Raw genomic sequence first — 13,264 nt, 5'->3', positions numbered from 1 at the left:
TGTCCATGTTTCTGCCTCATTGCCCCGGCCACTGTCTCATTTCTTTCTTATTCCTTTCTCATTTCTTCCTCATTTCCAGGCCTCTCAGCTCCTGTCTGGGCTGCTTTTGCTGTGTTCCCAAGGCTCCAAAATTCACCCTGGATTGCACACAGCCAGCCCCCAAGGACACTGGATAAATGACAGGATCTCTGTGTTATAGATGCATATTATAATACTGTCTTTTCGCAAATTTTAAAATGTGTGGTGCTAAAGTAACTTTGTTATAAAGGTATTGTTTTTATTTCTGGTGGTAATTAAGCTCAGTGAAATAGCTGATATCAGTGTGCTTGTGTTAAAATGCCTGCTGGGATGGGATAACACCCAGCGAACACAGGATGAGGACCCTGCTATTGATATTCCAATTATCAGCACTCACTGGCTGAAGGCAGTGTGGAGCAAGGCCCAAACACTGGAGGTGATAAAAAAGGACTAAAACCACAACCAAGGAATGTGCACACCCTAAAAAGGCAGATACAAGAAGAAGCCAGGCTAAACAATTCATGGAACTTATAAACTAGTCTGGGAAAAATTTTACTGTGCATAACTGTTTATGAATATGCAGCAGGCTGATATAAATAAAAGGTATTTAAGGGGTACCCCAAAGATAACAGGGTGTTCTTGGTTCAGTGCCAAATTGCACCCGGCCCTGATCACCTTAGCTCTGTGCTCCTTGTCCCCTATTGTCCTTTATTAAACTTTTTGGCCGTTCCCAGGAGAGTGGAGGTGTTTTTCACACACGGGTGCTGTGACTCAGGCCACCTCACGAGGCACTGTGCGTGTGTCTGGCAGGTGAAGGGGTGCTGCTGATTGTCACTGCTATTTGTGGCACCCTGGCATTGCAGGTGGCAGAGCAGAGCCGAGGCCAAGGCACCAGCAGAGACCTCGAGCACCTTCTGGTGTTAAAAACCCAGAGAGGAGAGAAGAACTGCCGGCTTTTAGTTCACTTTTTTATTTGGACCGTAATGCAAACAGGCATAAGTATTCCATAAAATCAGAAGATTGGGACTATACAGAGAGAGGTGCATGCTTCAGAACAACGTGGATATCTTGCAAACAGAGCCAGAGCCAGTCTGAGAGAGGGGCTGGAGCACGGGGGACGAATGGCAGAGATTTTAGCAGCATTGAGAGCTCAGAGGTAGGGGAAGAACCATGTTTCTGGCTGCTTAAAGCACTGGTAGGATCACACACAGCTCAGGTCACCCCACCCCTGCACAAACCTACCCTGGGATCACACAAAAAGCAGCTACAAAAGGAGCTCCCCCTGCCCCACACACACCTGGGGGATGGGATGCAAAGTGAGAGTGCCAGGCTCAAATCTTGGCATGGTTTCCTCGAGCGGATGAAGGCACAGTGACCTGAGGGTGTGAGGGGAGCAGGGAGCAGCCAGGCCTGGGAGCCCCAGCCAGCCCAGCAGGATTTACCCACATCTGAAGGGTTTACAATGGAAAATTTGGGAGTTCCCTGCCCCAAAGCTGCCACCTTGCCCAGCCCAGTCCCTGTCCTCACCGTGGCACCGCTGCTCTTCAGGAAAAGGCCACTGGAAAATGAAAGACTCCAACCCAACCTTTGAGTCTGAGACTGAAGGTGCCTGGGGGAGCCAAGGGGATAAATCCCTGCTCCTATTACAAAAATTAATTGGCACTGAATATCAAATTCCCCGGGCAGCTGGCAGAAGTGGTGTTTTTAACTCTGTGCAATGGAAAAAGCGACGAGTCCTGGCTGAAAGTCACCGTGCTCTGCTCATCCTCTGCCTGGGGAATTGTGTGTGCACTCTGGAAAAGCTGAACACTGCTCACAAAGCACACACAGCCTGGGGTTTTTAAAGGCATTTCGAGGCAGCTGAGCATGGGAATTCGACCTTGGGAATTGTGGGGATTTGCCTATCTTGCAAGGTTTTAGCAAAGCAGGGATTTTGCACTGAATCTCTCTCACAGGGAGATTCTCCAACCCCATCCCTGTTCCTGAGCATCCTCTGGGCTGCTGGGAAGTGGCTTTTGTTAAGACAGGATTCCATGCCACGATCACACGGAGAGGAGAACACAAAAGCAGGCTCAGAAGCAAGGAGTATTAATGTCTCAGTCAATTAAGGCTGGTTTTGTTGCCCTTGTTAAATTTTTAAAATCTCCGCCAGCAGTTATTGTAGGAACAAAAAGTTTGATTTAATCCAAATTTGATACACTGGCTGTTTGCTCTCTGATTGCTTTCCTCACCCCAAAACCAACACATGAAAACAAAGCAGCAAAAAGGAGCCCTGAATTAGCTCCTCTTTTAGACCAACTTTTCAAGTATTTAGCCTTTCAATTTTCCAGGTATTAAGGATGCCCCTGGAAGGAAAATACTTTGCCTGGTGATTTTACCTCCCAGATTTCTGCACAGCCCTGCAGAGAGCTGCCCTGCATCCCAGTTCTTGCTTTTCCACAGCTCCAGAACAGCTCTGAAAGCTTTGGATACAAGAGTCTTGCCCAATTCCTCTCCACAGCAATGAGGAATAGCTGCAAAACTTCAGCCTGTAGGCTCCCGATAAACCAGGAATTCTCAGGGTCAGCATCACAGGTTTGATTTGCTCACTTTGAGGCTCTTCCTCCCCAAAATCTGGCCAGGTAGGATGTGGATGAGTGAGGCAGGAGAGCAGCAGCCCTGGCAGTGAGGTGCTGCCACTGCTCAGCTCTGAGCTCACAACCTCTTGGGGTTTTATTCCTGTGATTCCAGCGCTCAAATTTCCATCACAGCCAAACATCTGCAGGGGTGGAGGCCAGGAATTGCCAGTCTGCTTCATTTTCCCAGCAGGGAAACAAACAAAAGAAAAAAGGTGGATCTGCATGGCAATGCTTGGATATGCCACGAGTTTCCCAAGCTGATTTTCACCTTCCCTAAATTCTGTTTCACCTCTGGAACCAAGTGCTTTAAAGCAGCAGCTTTCTCCCTCTCCCCTGACTCCCTGCTGAGCACACATGGCCACATGGGAGAAGCTGGAGCTGGGATTTTCCTGGGAAGGGGGAGATTTCCCAGGGATTGCTGGAGCCATGCATTGCAGGCACGTGCAAGCGCAGATTGACACACGTAAAAATATTCGGAAATTGCTGCTGCTGCTGCTGCTGCTGCTGTGCAAGCTGCCAAAATCCCCAGTGCCACTGAAGCCAGCAGGTGTGGAAGGCATTTTGGATCTGGGAGGACTTGGATTCCAGGCTGATTTTATCCAAGTTTAGGATTACAGGTTTTTCAAGAGCACTGGCCAAATTTTGCTCTCCCTGTTACAGCAGAAGGAATTGCTATAACAGGGAGTTTCAGCAAAGTTGAATGGTCCTGCAAATGTGTCTCCATCTGTTGTGTGAAGGGACTGTGCTCCCCTCTGGAACTGTCAATGCAATTGCAGAGTTATCAGAGCAGTTCTGAAGCTGAGAACGAGTCCCTGGTGGAAGCAGGAACAGAATCGAGTTTTGAGCATAAAATCATCCTTCCAAAAAATGGTGGGAACCCTCAGGGGGCAATGGAATGGCTTCAGTGGTCAGAAGTCAGGAGGCAGCAGCTTTGGCTTGGCCTTGGTGCAGGTCCATGAGGCTGTGAGCACAAACACAACCTCTCCCCCCAGTTTGACCAGAACGGGTTCTCCAGGGTGTGGGAGAGTTCCCAGCCCAGTCTGCACCCACACTGTGACCTCTCCCACCTCCATCCCCCTGAGGAACCCCAGCTCAGGGAGATGGGGCTGGGTTTGCTCCCAGTTACCCCAGGAGGAACAGGGAGCCCGAGGCAGGAGCAGTGCTGTGCTCCCTGCTCTGCTGCACTGCCAGTCCCTGTGCCCCCAGCAGGGCTGCCAAGGGAGGGATCCCAGGGGAAACAGCCAGCATGGGGCACAGGAATCACCACACACTGACAGGGCAGGAGCAGCCACAGGCTGGACACGGGGACATTGTCCCCTCTGTCCCCACAGCCTCCCTGCAGGGAGTGGCTGCTGGCCAGGACACAGCTGCAGGACTGCTGGCTGTGCACAGACACCTCAGATCCCTCAGATCCCTCAGATCCCCGTGCCCAGGGGGTGCACACAGTCCCTGCTCCCCTGGGGACACACAGGCACACAGGGGACAGGGACAGCACAGAGACACATCCTATTCTCTGGCCAGCTCAGCTCCTCTCGAGCAACAAGCTCAGGCCACAATGTGGAGGTGACAGCTCTGTGAGGCCACTCCTGGTGGCAGATGTCTCATTGTCCTGCCCTTGTCTCATTGTTTTACCCTTATCTCATTGTTTTACCCATTGTCTCATTGTTTTACCCTTGTCTCATTGTTTTACCCATTGTCTCATTGTTTTACCCTTGTCTCATTGTTTTACCCTTGTCTCATTGTTTTACCCTTGTCTCACTGTTTTGCCCCTGTCTCATTGTTTTGCTGTTGTCTCATTGTTTTACCCTTGTCTCATTGTTTTGCTGTTGTCTCACTGTTTTACCCTTGTCTCATTGTTTTACCCTTGTCTCACTGTTTTGCCCCTGTCTCATTGTTTTGCTGTTGTCTCTCATAAACAGAAGAACAACAAACTCCCAGGCAGCCCTTCCCAGGAGATGAAACCTTGGAAATCACCAAGAGCACAGCACTGGATACTCATGCACTGAGTGGTTTTTCCCTGCTGGTGGGCACAGCAGGGTGGGAAAACACAGAACCTTTCCCCCTGGGATTTCAAATCCATATAATGACTCTATGTGGACACTTGAAAGAACGAGGAAGTGAAATCTTTGCAAAAAACCCCACTTTGTAGTGTCTTGAAAATCAAACCTCCTTTTCAGAGAAGAGACTCTTTAACACCTGGAGAGTGAAAAGGAGCAGAGCTGCTCCAAACTGGGGTGGTGGTGATGGTGGAGACCCTCAGGAGAGCCACTGGGATGCTGGCCAGGCTGGGTCCATCAGGTCCAGCACAGGAGGGGTGGGCAGCAGGCACCCAGAGGGGACAGATTTGTCACCTGAGTGCCCCAGAGGCACAACCCCTGTGTGTGTGACCCCTGGAGCAGCTCAGGGCCCAGGCTGGGGCACACCCACCTCCCTCTGTGTTCATAGCAGAGATTTTGTGGCTACACCTGCACAGCAGAAAGGCCACAGGGAGACGAGCAGAGGCCAGGCTGGAAGAGCCACATCTCAGGAATAATAAAAGCACATCCACAAGTTTCTTTCCCCTGTTGCTAAGGGAGAAAATGGAGCTCGAGGGGAGTGTGAGGCCCCTGCAGGTGGAGGGGATGAAGGGGAGCAGTTCAGACGTCTGAGACTGACTCAACAGCAAAGAGTGAATCAAAATTCCCAGTGGTGCAGCTTGTGAGGAGCCAGCAGGAGCACAGGCAGCTCGGAGCCCTGGGGGGGTTTAACCTCATGGACCTTCATGGCAGGGAGGGGTTTCTGCTCCAGGTCCAGGCAAGGAGCCCTAAACCAGCATTTCCCCTCCAGGTGTTTGCTGAGCTCTGCCTGCCTGGCCCAGAGCCTCTGCAGACCCTGCTGGCTCCCCTGGGAGGGGACATGGAGCTGATGAGCTTTGGGATGCACTAAAAGCGGAATAATCCAGCTCAGACACAGGCTGCAGGTGGGAGGGGGTACAGCAGGGCAGGCAGGAGGCAGGACAGGGGGAAACCTTGCCAGCAGCACGGTGGGAGCTGGGAAGAGGACAAAGAGATGTTTCTTTGGGCATTACCTCCTCCTCCTCCTCATCATCAGGTGGCATCTTCCCTTCTTCTAAAGGAGAACCAGAGCATAAAGCAGGAGCCAGAATTTCCCAGAAGAAGAGGATGAGTCTGATTTTCTTTCTGATTTTCTTTCTGATTTTAGCTTTGTTCCTGCGGCCCCAAGATGGGGGGTCAAGCTTGCTGCAAATTCCCAGCTCTGAAGCCAGGGAGTTTTCTCCCAGAGAGGACCTCTCCCAGACTCACACATCCCAAGCCAAGGGGCCCATCCCTCTGCCTGCCCTGGGTTTGGGGTGGGCTGTCCTTTCCTCCGTGCTCCCCAGCTTTCCCCTGCAGGTCCCCAATGCCGAGGCAGTGCCACAGAGCTGGCCGTGTGTCCCAGCCCTGCTCAGCTCTGGCCACACCGTGGCAGCATTTATTCGTTTTATCCCGTGTTGGATGCTCAGCTGGCACCAGCAGACCTGGATCTCAAATTCTCCCGGTGCCTGGAGCCCTTTTGCTCCTGGGTTTTGGGCTGGAGATGTTTCAGGGATTCAGGGAGTCGAAGTTGCAGAAGGTGTCCCAGCCCACGGAGATGTGGCAGGAGATCCTGGCTGCAGGTGGGAATAACAGCACAGCCTGGGATGGTGGGGTTTGTTCCAGGGGCTGGGAGAGTGGCAGAGCTCCTGCAGCCCTTTCTGTGCTGCCTTTAGCTCAGGGCAGGAGAACTGAGCCCTGTGAAAGCTCCTGGGCAATCCCTGTGCTGTCAGCAGTTCAGGAACTCAGCTCCTCATATCCAGGATATCCATGCACAGCTGGGCACAGCAGGGCAGGAGGGGAGCATCAGCAGCTGCCACCTCAAGATGCCAACCCTGCATGCCTGCCTCCAGCAAGAGCTGCAGCCATGTCCTGCTGTCCTTGTGCTGACAGTGAGGGAGGACAAAGCTGGGATGGGCAGAGCCAAAAAACACTGAGGTTCAATCCCTGGATGGGCCATTCATCAGGAGCTGGGCTGGATCCTTGTGGGTCCCTTCCAGTTCAGAATGTTCTGTGATTCTCCAGGGTGCAGCAGCAGGAAGGACACACAAGGTCACGTTTGCTTTCCCTTGCAGGCAGCTTTTCTCTGTTAGAGCCTTTCTGTTTCCTCCAACCTTTCTGTGGTTGTGTTAAATTGCTTTTGGGGCCAGGCTCTTGCAGCAGGGCCGAGGTGTGAGTGTGTCAGAGCCCAGCACCTTTGCAGCTGATCTCACCTCCCTTCTCACAGGAGCTGTCCTGGCTGAGACAGCTCGTGCCACTGGCAGGTGGCACAGAGGGGCCTCACCCCCAGAATGCCACACACGTCTCTCTTGGCAGGCAGGTGGCTCCACAGTGGCACTTTCTGCTCCCTGAAATGTGGAAAGGGCTGGCATCTGCTGTCCCAGAAGTGCTCATGAGATGTGCTAAGAGCTCTGGGATTTCATGATTCCTCTGTTGGCACATCCTCACCAAAGACCTGGAGCCTCCATCCCCCTCCAAGTGCTGCCTTTGTTCCCTCTGGGAGCTGCTTCTGTCCCATCCTCATGGCTTTCCAGGCTCACCTGGGAGGGGGATCAGGGTGTGCAAAGCTCTGGGTGCAGCCAGAATGGCTGCAGATCAAATATTCCATGCAAAACCCCCTGGAGAAGTCACTGCCAGGAGCTTTTCCTTGGCCTGCACATCAGCCTGTGTGCTCAGAGCTTGTCGGAGAACTTCCATGGCAGCAAAAGTTGGGAGTGAGCAAAAGGAGAGGCTCACAGGGAGCAGGAAAAGAGAGCAGGAGAAGAGAGACAGGGCAGGGCCCATTTAGGAGCAATCATGACACATAAATCAGATCAAAAACCACACAGCTGTACCCAGGATGCTTGGGGATGAATAAAATTCAAGGGAATTGCACATCATCTGCCCCCAGCCTCGGGCATATGCCCAGGTTTGCCCATATCCAGAGAAAAGCCATGAAAACACAAAGATTCAGCCAAGCCCTGAGCTGGGGAAAGAGGCAGCTTGGCAGGAACAACCCCCAGCTCTGGACAAGCAACAAGACCTCGCCATTGCCCAGCCCCTGACACCTCTGCTCACCCCCAGGAACTCCCACAAATGATCACAAAGGTGGTGATTTCATGCAGCTGCAAAATGCCCTCACGGGAAGGAGGGGAAGTGTGGAATTCTGAAAAGAGCCACTGCAGGTTATAAAGCCATCCAACTCCAGTGGGGAAATCCAGGGGAGGGGAAGGAGGTGAAAAGAAATGGCCACAGGACAAGAGCAAGAGAAGGAAGAAGGAAAGGAAATAAAAGTCATCATCATCATCATCATCATCATCATCAGGACACAAGAACAGGACGAGAGACAGAGCGCTTTCCATGGGCAGTTCCCCTGGGAAAGGAGCCACCGTGTCCGTGAAATACAAAACCCAGTGCCCTCCAGCTGGAGGGGGCAGCAGGTGCTGGGACTGGTTTGGCATCCCCTGGGGGCGAAGGGTCCAGTTAGGAGCAGAAAACCCTGCAAGGGAAAGGGGAGAAAGGCTGGCCTTAGAGGGAGCAGTGAGGAGCACCGGGATCACCCCGACCTGGCCTTTCTGTGTGGTGGGCAGGAGTTTACAGAGCTGGGGGCTGGGCAGGAAGGTGGCCTTTAGCCCTATCCACAGGTGGGAAACTGAGGCACTCTGGTAGAGTCCAGACCCCAGAGGATGTGATTCCTTGGAGAAAAATTCCTGCCAAGCCTCAGGGATGTGGGGAAACCCATTCCAGGCACTACACAAGGAAGGGGCTTCACCCCAAGCTGCCAAGAGCCAGCACAAGGAGCACGATCCATGCAGCTGCCCCAGTCTTTATCCTAAGTAATCCTTCTGCTCAGCCAGGGAAAATCCCACCACGACCAAGCTGAGCAAATGGCAGGACTTGGTGGAGCAGAAACAAACACGGCAAATGTCAAAATTTATTTCTTTTTTTTTTTTTTTTTTTTTTTACTTCTGGTTATTTTTGCAGCATCAGGGAGAAAAATCTCTGGATCTTTCCTGAAGGGGCATGGAGAGCTGAACAACACCTGGAGCCAGCCAGGCTTCCCTGCAGCTGGGGAGAGTCACCCCTGCCTGTGGGTTTTGCCAGCCTGGAAGCAGGCAGGACCATTTTCCTTTGCATGGGATTGTCAGGTCTGAGCACATCAGTGTAATAAATTGGGAAGCTGGGGGGATTTATCCTAGAGAGGTGACAGCTATTCCAGAGCAAAAATCAGTGCCTTCCTCAGCCTCTGCTTCAAGGTGTGCACAAAAACCAAGCTTCCTTCCCCATCCTTCCTTCCCCATCCTTTCCCAGCCCGTGAGGTGGCTGCAGGGGTTAAAACAAAGGTGTGGACTCACTCATCCGTGTCTTTTTTGCTCTCCTCGATGAAGGCAATGGACTCGGATCTAAGGCGGTTTGTCACCTCGTACGTGCGCAGGGTGACTCCAAAAATATCCTCGTGGTACCGGCTGTCATCCTGGGAGGGAGGGTGGCAGAGGGAAAAAGGGCATTTGTGAGCACTCAGGGTCAGCCCCAGCAAAATCCTGCGTGGTGGGGAGGCAGCAAAAGCGCGGGAGAGGGTTTGGGGTTTGTCACGAGGGGACAGAGTGACCTTCCCAAGGTCACACCCTGGGCACAGTGGGGCTGTTCTGGGCATCAGAACTCCCTCAGCTGCTGGAAATTCCTGGCTGGCAGAGGCACAGTCTGTGGACAGGCAGAGGCTCTGGGCTCCCTTGGATGGGGCCTGGGTGGAGGTGGGGACATGGTTCAGAAGGGGAAATCCCATGGGAATCATGGGATTATCAATAATGGGAGCTGAGTTATCCTTCTGTGGAGAAGCAGAGCTGTTCCAGCACCCACCCGTCGGTCTGTGTCCCAAACTGAGTTCACTTAAAGCTTCAGCTGCATCATCTGTGTCTGGCACGGGGTGCCCAGACAAGGAGATTTGCAGCGGGGACCCACAAGATGCCCTGATAAATCCATTTATTGACAGATGGCCAACAAGCCCTGCCAGGGGCGCCCAAAAGCGCTGGCACTGGTGCTCAGCCCGCTGCCCAGAGGAGCCAGGTGACCTCCCTGCACACAGAAACCTTTGGCATGTCCCCCTGCTGACCCTCCCTGGGCACAGGGGCAGGCAGCAGGTGCAGTGCCCCTGGCAGGAGTGGCAGTGGTGGCACGCTGCAGACAGCACTCACCCGCAGCTTGCTGAGGAAGGCTCCTGCCTCCTCTGCTGACAGCTGGCCCTGCTGCCTCACGATGAGCTGCACGGCCTTGAGGACGTCCCCGGCCATGGTGACATCCCCGCAGACGTAGATGTGGCCTCCCTGCTCCTTCAGAGCTTTGAACACGGTCTGGGCCAGCTGCTCCTGTAACACGTCCTGCACGTATTTCTGAGGGATGAGGAGGGAGCCGGGATTAACTCGGGTTTGTCCTGCCCTGGGGGCAGCATTGAGGGGTGGCCCCTCTTTGGGGGACACAGCTGTGCCTTGCAGCACCCACAGTGACAAAAAAGAGATGGGGACAGCAGCAAAGCATCCTTCTGCTCTTGCATGGGCACACCTGCACCATCTCTTCCATTGCCAGGCCTGTTCAGTCCCAGTGGGAATTTGGAGCAGGTATTTGCAGTGGCTGTGGGTCACTCCACTGGGTGATACCCTTTCCCCTTTCCCCTTTCCTTTCCCCTTTCCCCTTTCCTTTCCTCACCTTTCCTCTCCTTTCCCCTTTCCTTTCCCCTTTCCCCTTTTCCCTTTCCTTTCTCCTTTTCCCTCTCCTTTTTCCCCTCCTCCCTTTTCCCATTCTCCTTTCCCCTCCTCCTCTCCCACCTGGATGGCAGCAGGAACAACCTGGGCACACATTCTTGCTGGCACTGGGATGGTGACACGCTCTGGGAATGGTGCCCACAGGGAAGGGACAACCCTGCCCATTTCTGTGCCCCAGGGATGAGCCACCAGTGGCCAGGGACCCTGCCCAGGCTGGGCAGCATTCCCGGGGCCATGCCCACCTTTGGTCTGTCGGGTTCCCGGGAATAGGCCGTGTACAGCTCTCTGAAGACACCCTGGCTCTTGGCAAACAGCGTCTCCTCCTTGTAGATGTGGTCAATCCTGGACTGCCGGCAGCCAAACACCAGCACCATGGGGCACGGCTTCAGCCCTGGGGACAGCGTGGGGACAGCTCTCAGCCCAGGGACACCAATTCCCACGAGGGGCCACCAGTTCCCACCAGCCACCTCCAATTCCCACCAGCCACCTCCAATTCCCACCAGCCACCTCCAATTCCCACGAGTCGCCTCCCTCCACACTGCCACCACATCTGCTGGGACACCCCCAGCAGGGCGGGACCCCCATCCCAGCACCCCAACCAAGGGTTCCCAAAACCTGTGTGAGGTGAGGAAGAGGATGGCCCCACCCAAAATCTGTGTGAGGTCAAACAGGGGGCAGCTCTACCCAAAATCTGTGGGGTGAGGAAGAGCACAGCCTCACCCAAATCTATGTGAGATGAGGAAGAGGATGGCCCCACCCAAAATCTGTATGAGGTGAGGAAGGATGGCCCTGCCCAAAATGAGGTGAAGAAGAGGATGGCCTCACCCAAAATCTGTGTGAGGTGAGGAAGAGGAAGGACGGCCTCACCCAAAATCTGTGAGGGGAGGAAGAGGACAGCCCTACCCAAAATCTGTGTGAGGTGAGGAAGAGGATGGCCCCACCCAAAATCTGTGTGAGGTGAAACAGGGGACAGCTCTACCCAAAATCTGTGTGCGGTGAGGAAGAGGATGGCCCCACCCAAAATCTGTGAGGCGAGAAAGGACGGCCCCACCCAATCTGTGTGAGGTGAGGAAGAGGACGGCCCCACCTTTGTGCTGGATGTCGAAGAGCCGCTGCTGCCAGAAGCTGCGGAAGGGGGCGATGCCGGTGCCGGGGCCGATGAGGATGCAGGGCACCTGGGGGTCCTGGGGCAGGTGGAACCCGGGGGCACTGCACACAGAAAAGCTCCAGTTAAACACCAGCAGGGTGTTCCCTCTGCCCACAGCCAGCTCCCAGAGAATGAGGGGCAGAAAATGAGGTGAAATCCCAGGATGTGGCATTTTGTGCAGAATTTCCCTCAAAGGGGAACCATTTGCTCACAAACCCAGCCCTGTTTTCTCCCACACTGTGACAACAATTGAGGGCAGAGAGCACATCCTGGGAGGGGTTTCACCCCCTCCTCTTCAGGCCTGGCCTCTGTGGGTCACTCACCCTCGTACAAAGCAGGGCACCACTTCATCCGTCTGGATCCGACTGAGCCACGAGGAGCACACTCCATGGTGGATGGGTCCCTCTCCATCTGGGAAGGGAAGGAGGGAGGGAGGGAAGGAGGTCTGTACATGGCACATCACTGTTTTCTTTCCTAAAACCCTCTCTGCTACATCCTGCATGAACACCTCCCTGAAACATTCATATCTCAGCATCCATTCTCCAAGAACTTGGCAGAGTTTTGCACTTGGATCCCTCTGTGGAGCTACCCAGGACCCTGACCTGGCAGAGCTGGACCTCCACAATGCTTAGGGAGCACACAGCTCTCCTTTGAGCATTTTTGGCAGGAGCAGCATTGTGATGCACCCAGACACAAACCCTCCATGGCAGCTCCACTGTCCTCCCTGTGTCCTGCAGAGCACCAGGACTGTGCCCATCCACACCATGACCGTGCCTGGACACATCAGTGTCACTGCTGCACAAGTTTGGCTACTGGGAATGTGGATTTTAGGGTGGGCAAACACAATCCTACATGGAGCTTGGGTTATGGACCTGCCTGTCTCAGGTTGAAAGGTGTAGCTGGGTGTGTATGTTCTGTCCCCATCAGTCAGAGCTGGGGCAGTTCTCTGCTGTCCATGGGGCAGTTTTTCCTTTATCTCTCCCCCAGCCAATCCTCCCTGCAGGAGATCTCTGCTGTCCATGGCCACTGAGTGTCCCTGCAGGGCTGATCCAATTCCAGCATCCCATGGGGAGATGCTGCGCCCAGGGCAGGAGCCAAGCATTCCTACCTGGATCCAATGTGAGCCTGGCACAGCACAGCAGCCTTTGCCCAGTGCATTGCCAGAGGAGCAGCTTCTGCTGCCCTGCATGGCCAGAGGGAGCCCAGGCCCATCTCCAGCAGCCCTGGAGCTGCAGAGGAAAACTCCCCCCTTGTGCAGGATCCCTGCTCCAGCAGAACCACAGCTGGCACTGCAGGAGGGCTGAGCCCCATGGGATGGGGCTGTGCCACCCCCTGACACACAGGGGGACAGGGCATGGTCTGACTCTGGCAGTGGGTTTTTTTGTTCTTTGTATTGCATTTGTATTTTTAATTTTCCTCGTAAAGAACTGTTATTCCTATTCCCATATCTTTACCTGAGAGCCCCTTAATTTCAAAATTATAATAATTCAGACACAGGGGGTTTACATTTTCCATTTCAGGGGAGGCTCCTGCCTTCCTTAGCAGACACTTGGCTGTTCAAACCAAGACACCACTCCAGAAGTGTCACCTCTGTGTCACTGCCACTCTCCATGCCATGGGCCAGCAGTGGTTTGGGGGAATCTACTCTTGCAGCAGGCAGAAGGGCCTCCAAGG

The 13,264-nt window shown here is 53.9% G+C and overlaps 1 protein-coding gene across 1 annotated transcript in view; it reads right to left on the bottom strand.

Moving 5' to 3' along the window:
- Positions 1-972: 972 nt before the first annotated feature.
- Positions 973-13,264, bottom strand: part of NOS1 (nitric oxide synthase 1) — a 70,388-nt gene continuing 58,096 nt past the window's right edge. The window contains exons 24-29 of the mRNA XM_066562499.1: positions 11,914-12,001; positions 11,531-11,652; positions 10,686-10,834; positions 9,880-10,074; positions 9,043-9,161; positions 973-8,186 (exon numbers count right to left, since the gene is read on the bottom strand). Coding sequence (XP_066418596.1) covers positions 8,171-8,186; positions 9,043-9,161; positions 9,880-10,074; positions 10,686-10,834; positions 11,531-11,652; positions 11,914-12,001 — 689 coding nt within the window. The 3' untranslated portion in view covers positions 973-8,170. The remainder of the gene's footprint in view (positions 8,187-9,042; positions 9,162-9,879; positions 10,075-10,685; positions 10,835-11,530; positions 11,653-11,913; positions 12,002-13,264) is intronic.

Source organism: Molothrus aeneus, chromosome 18, assembly GCF_037042795.1.
Source record: "Molothrus aeneus isolate 106 chromosome 18, BPBGC_Maene_1.0, whole genome shotgun sequence".
Lineage (NCBI taxonomy): Eukaryota > Metazoa > Chordata > Aves > Passeriformes > Icteridae > Molothrus > Molothrus aeneus.
Note: the sequence above shows the minus strand (reverse complement) of the source record. Positions and strands in the feature narration are given on the sequence as shown.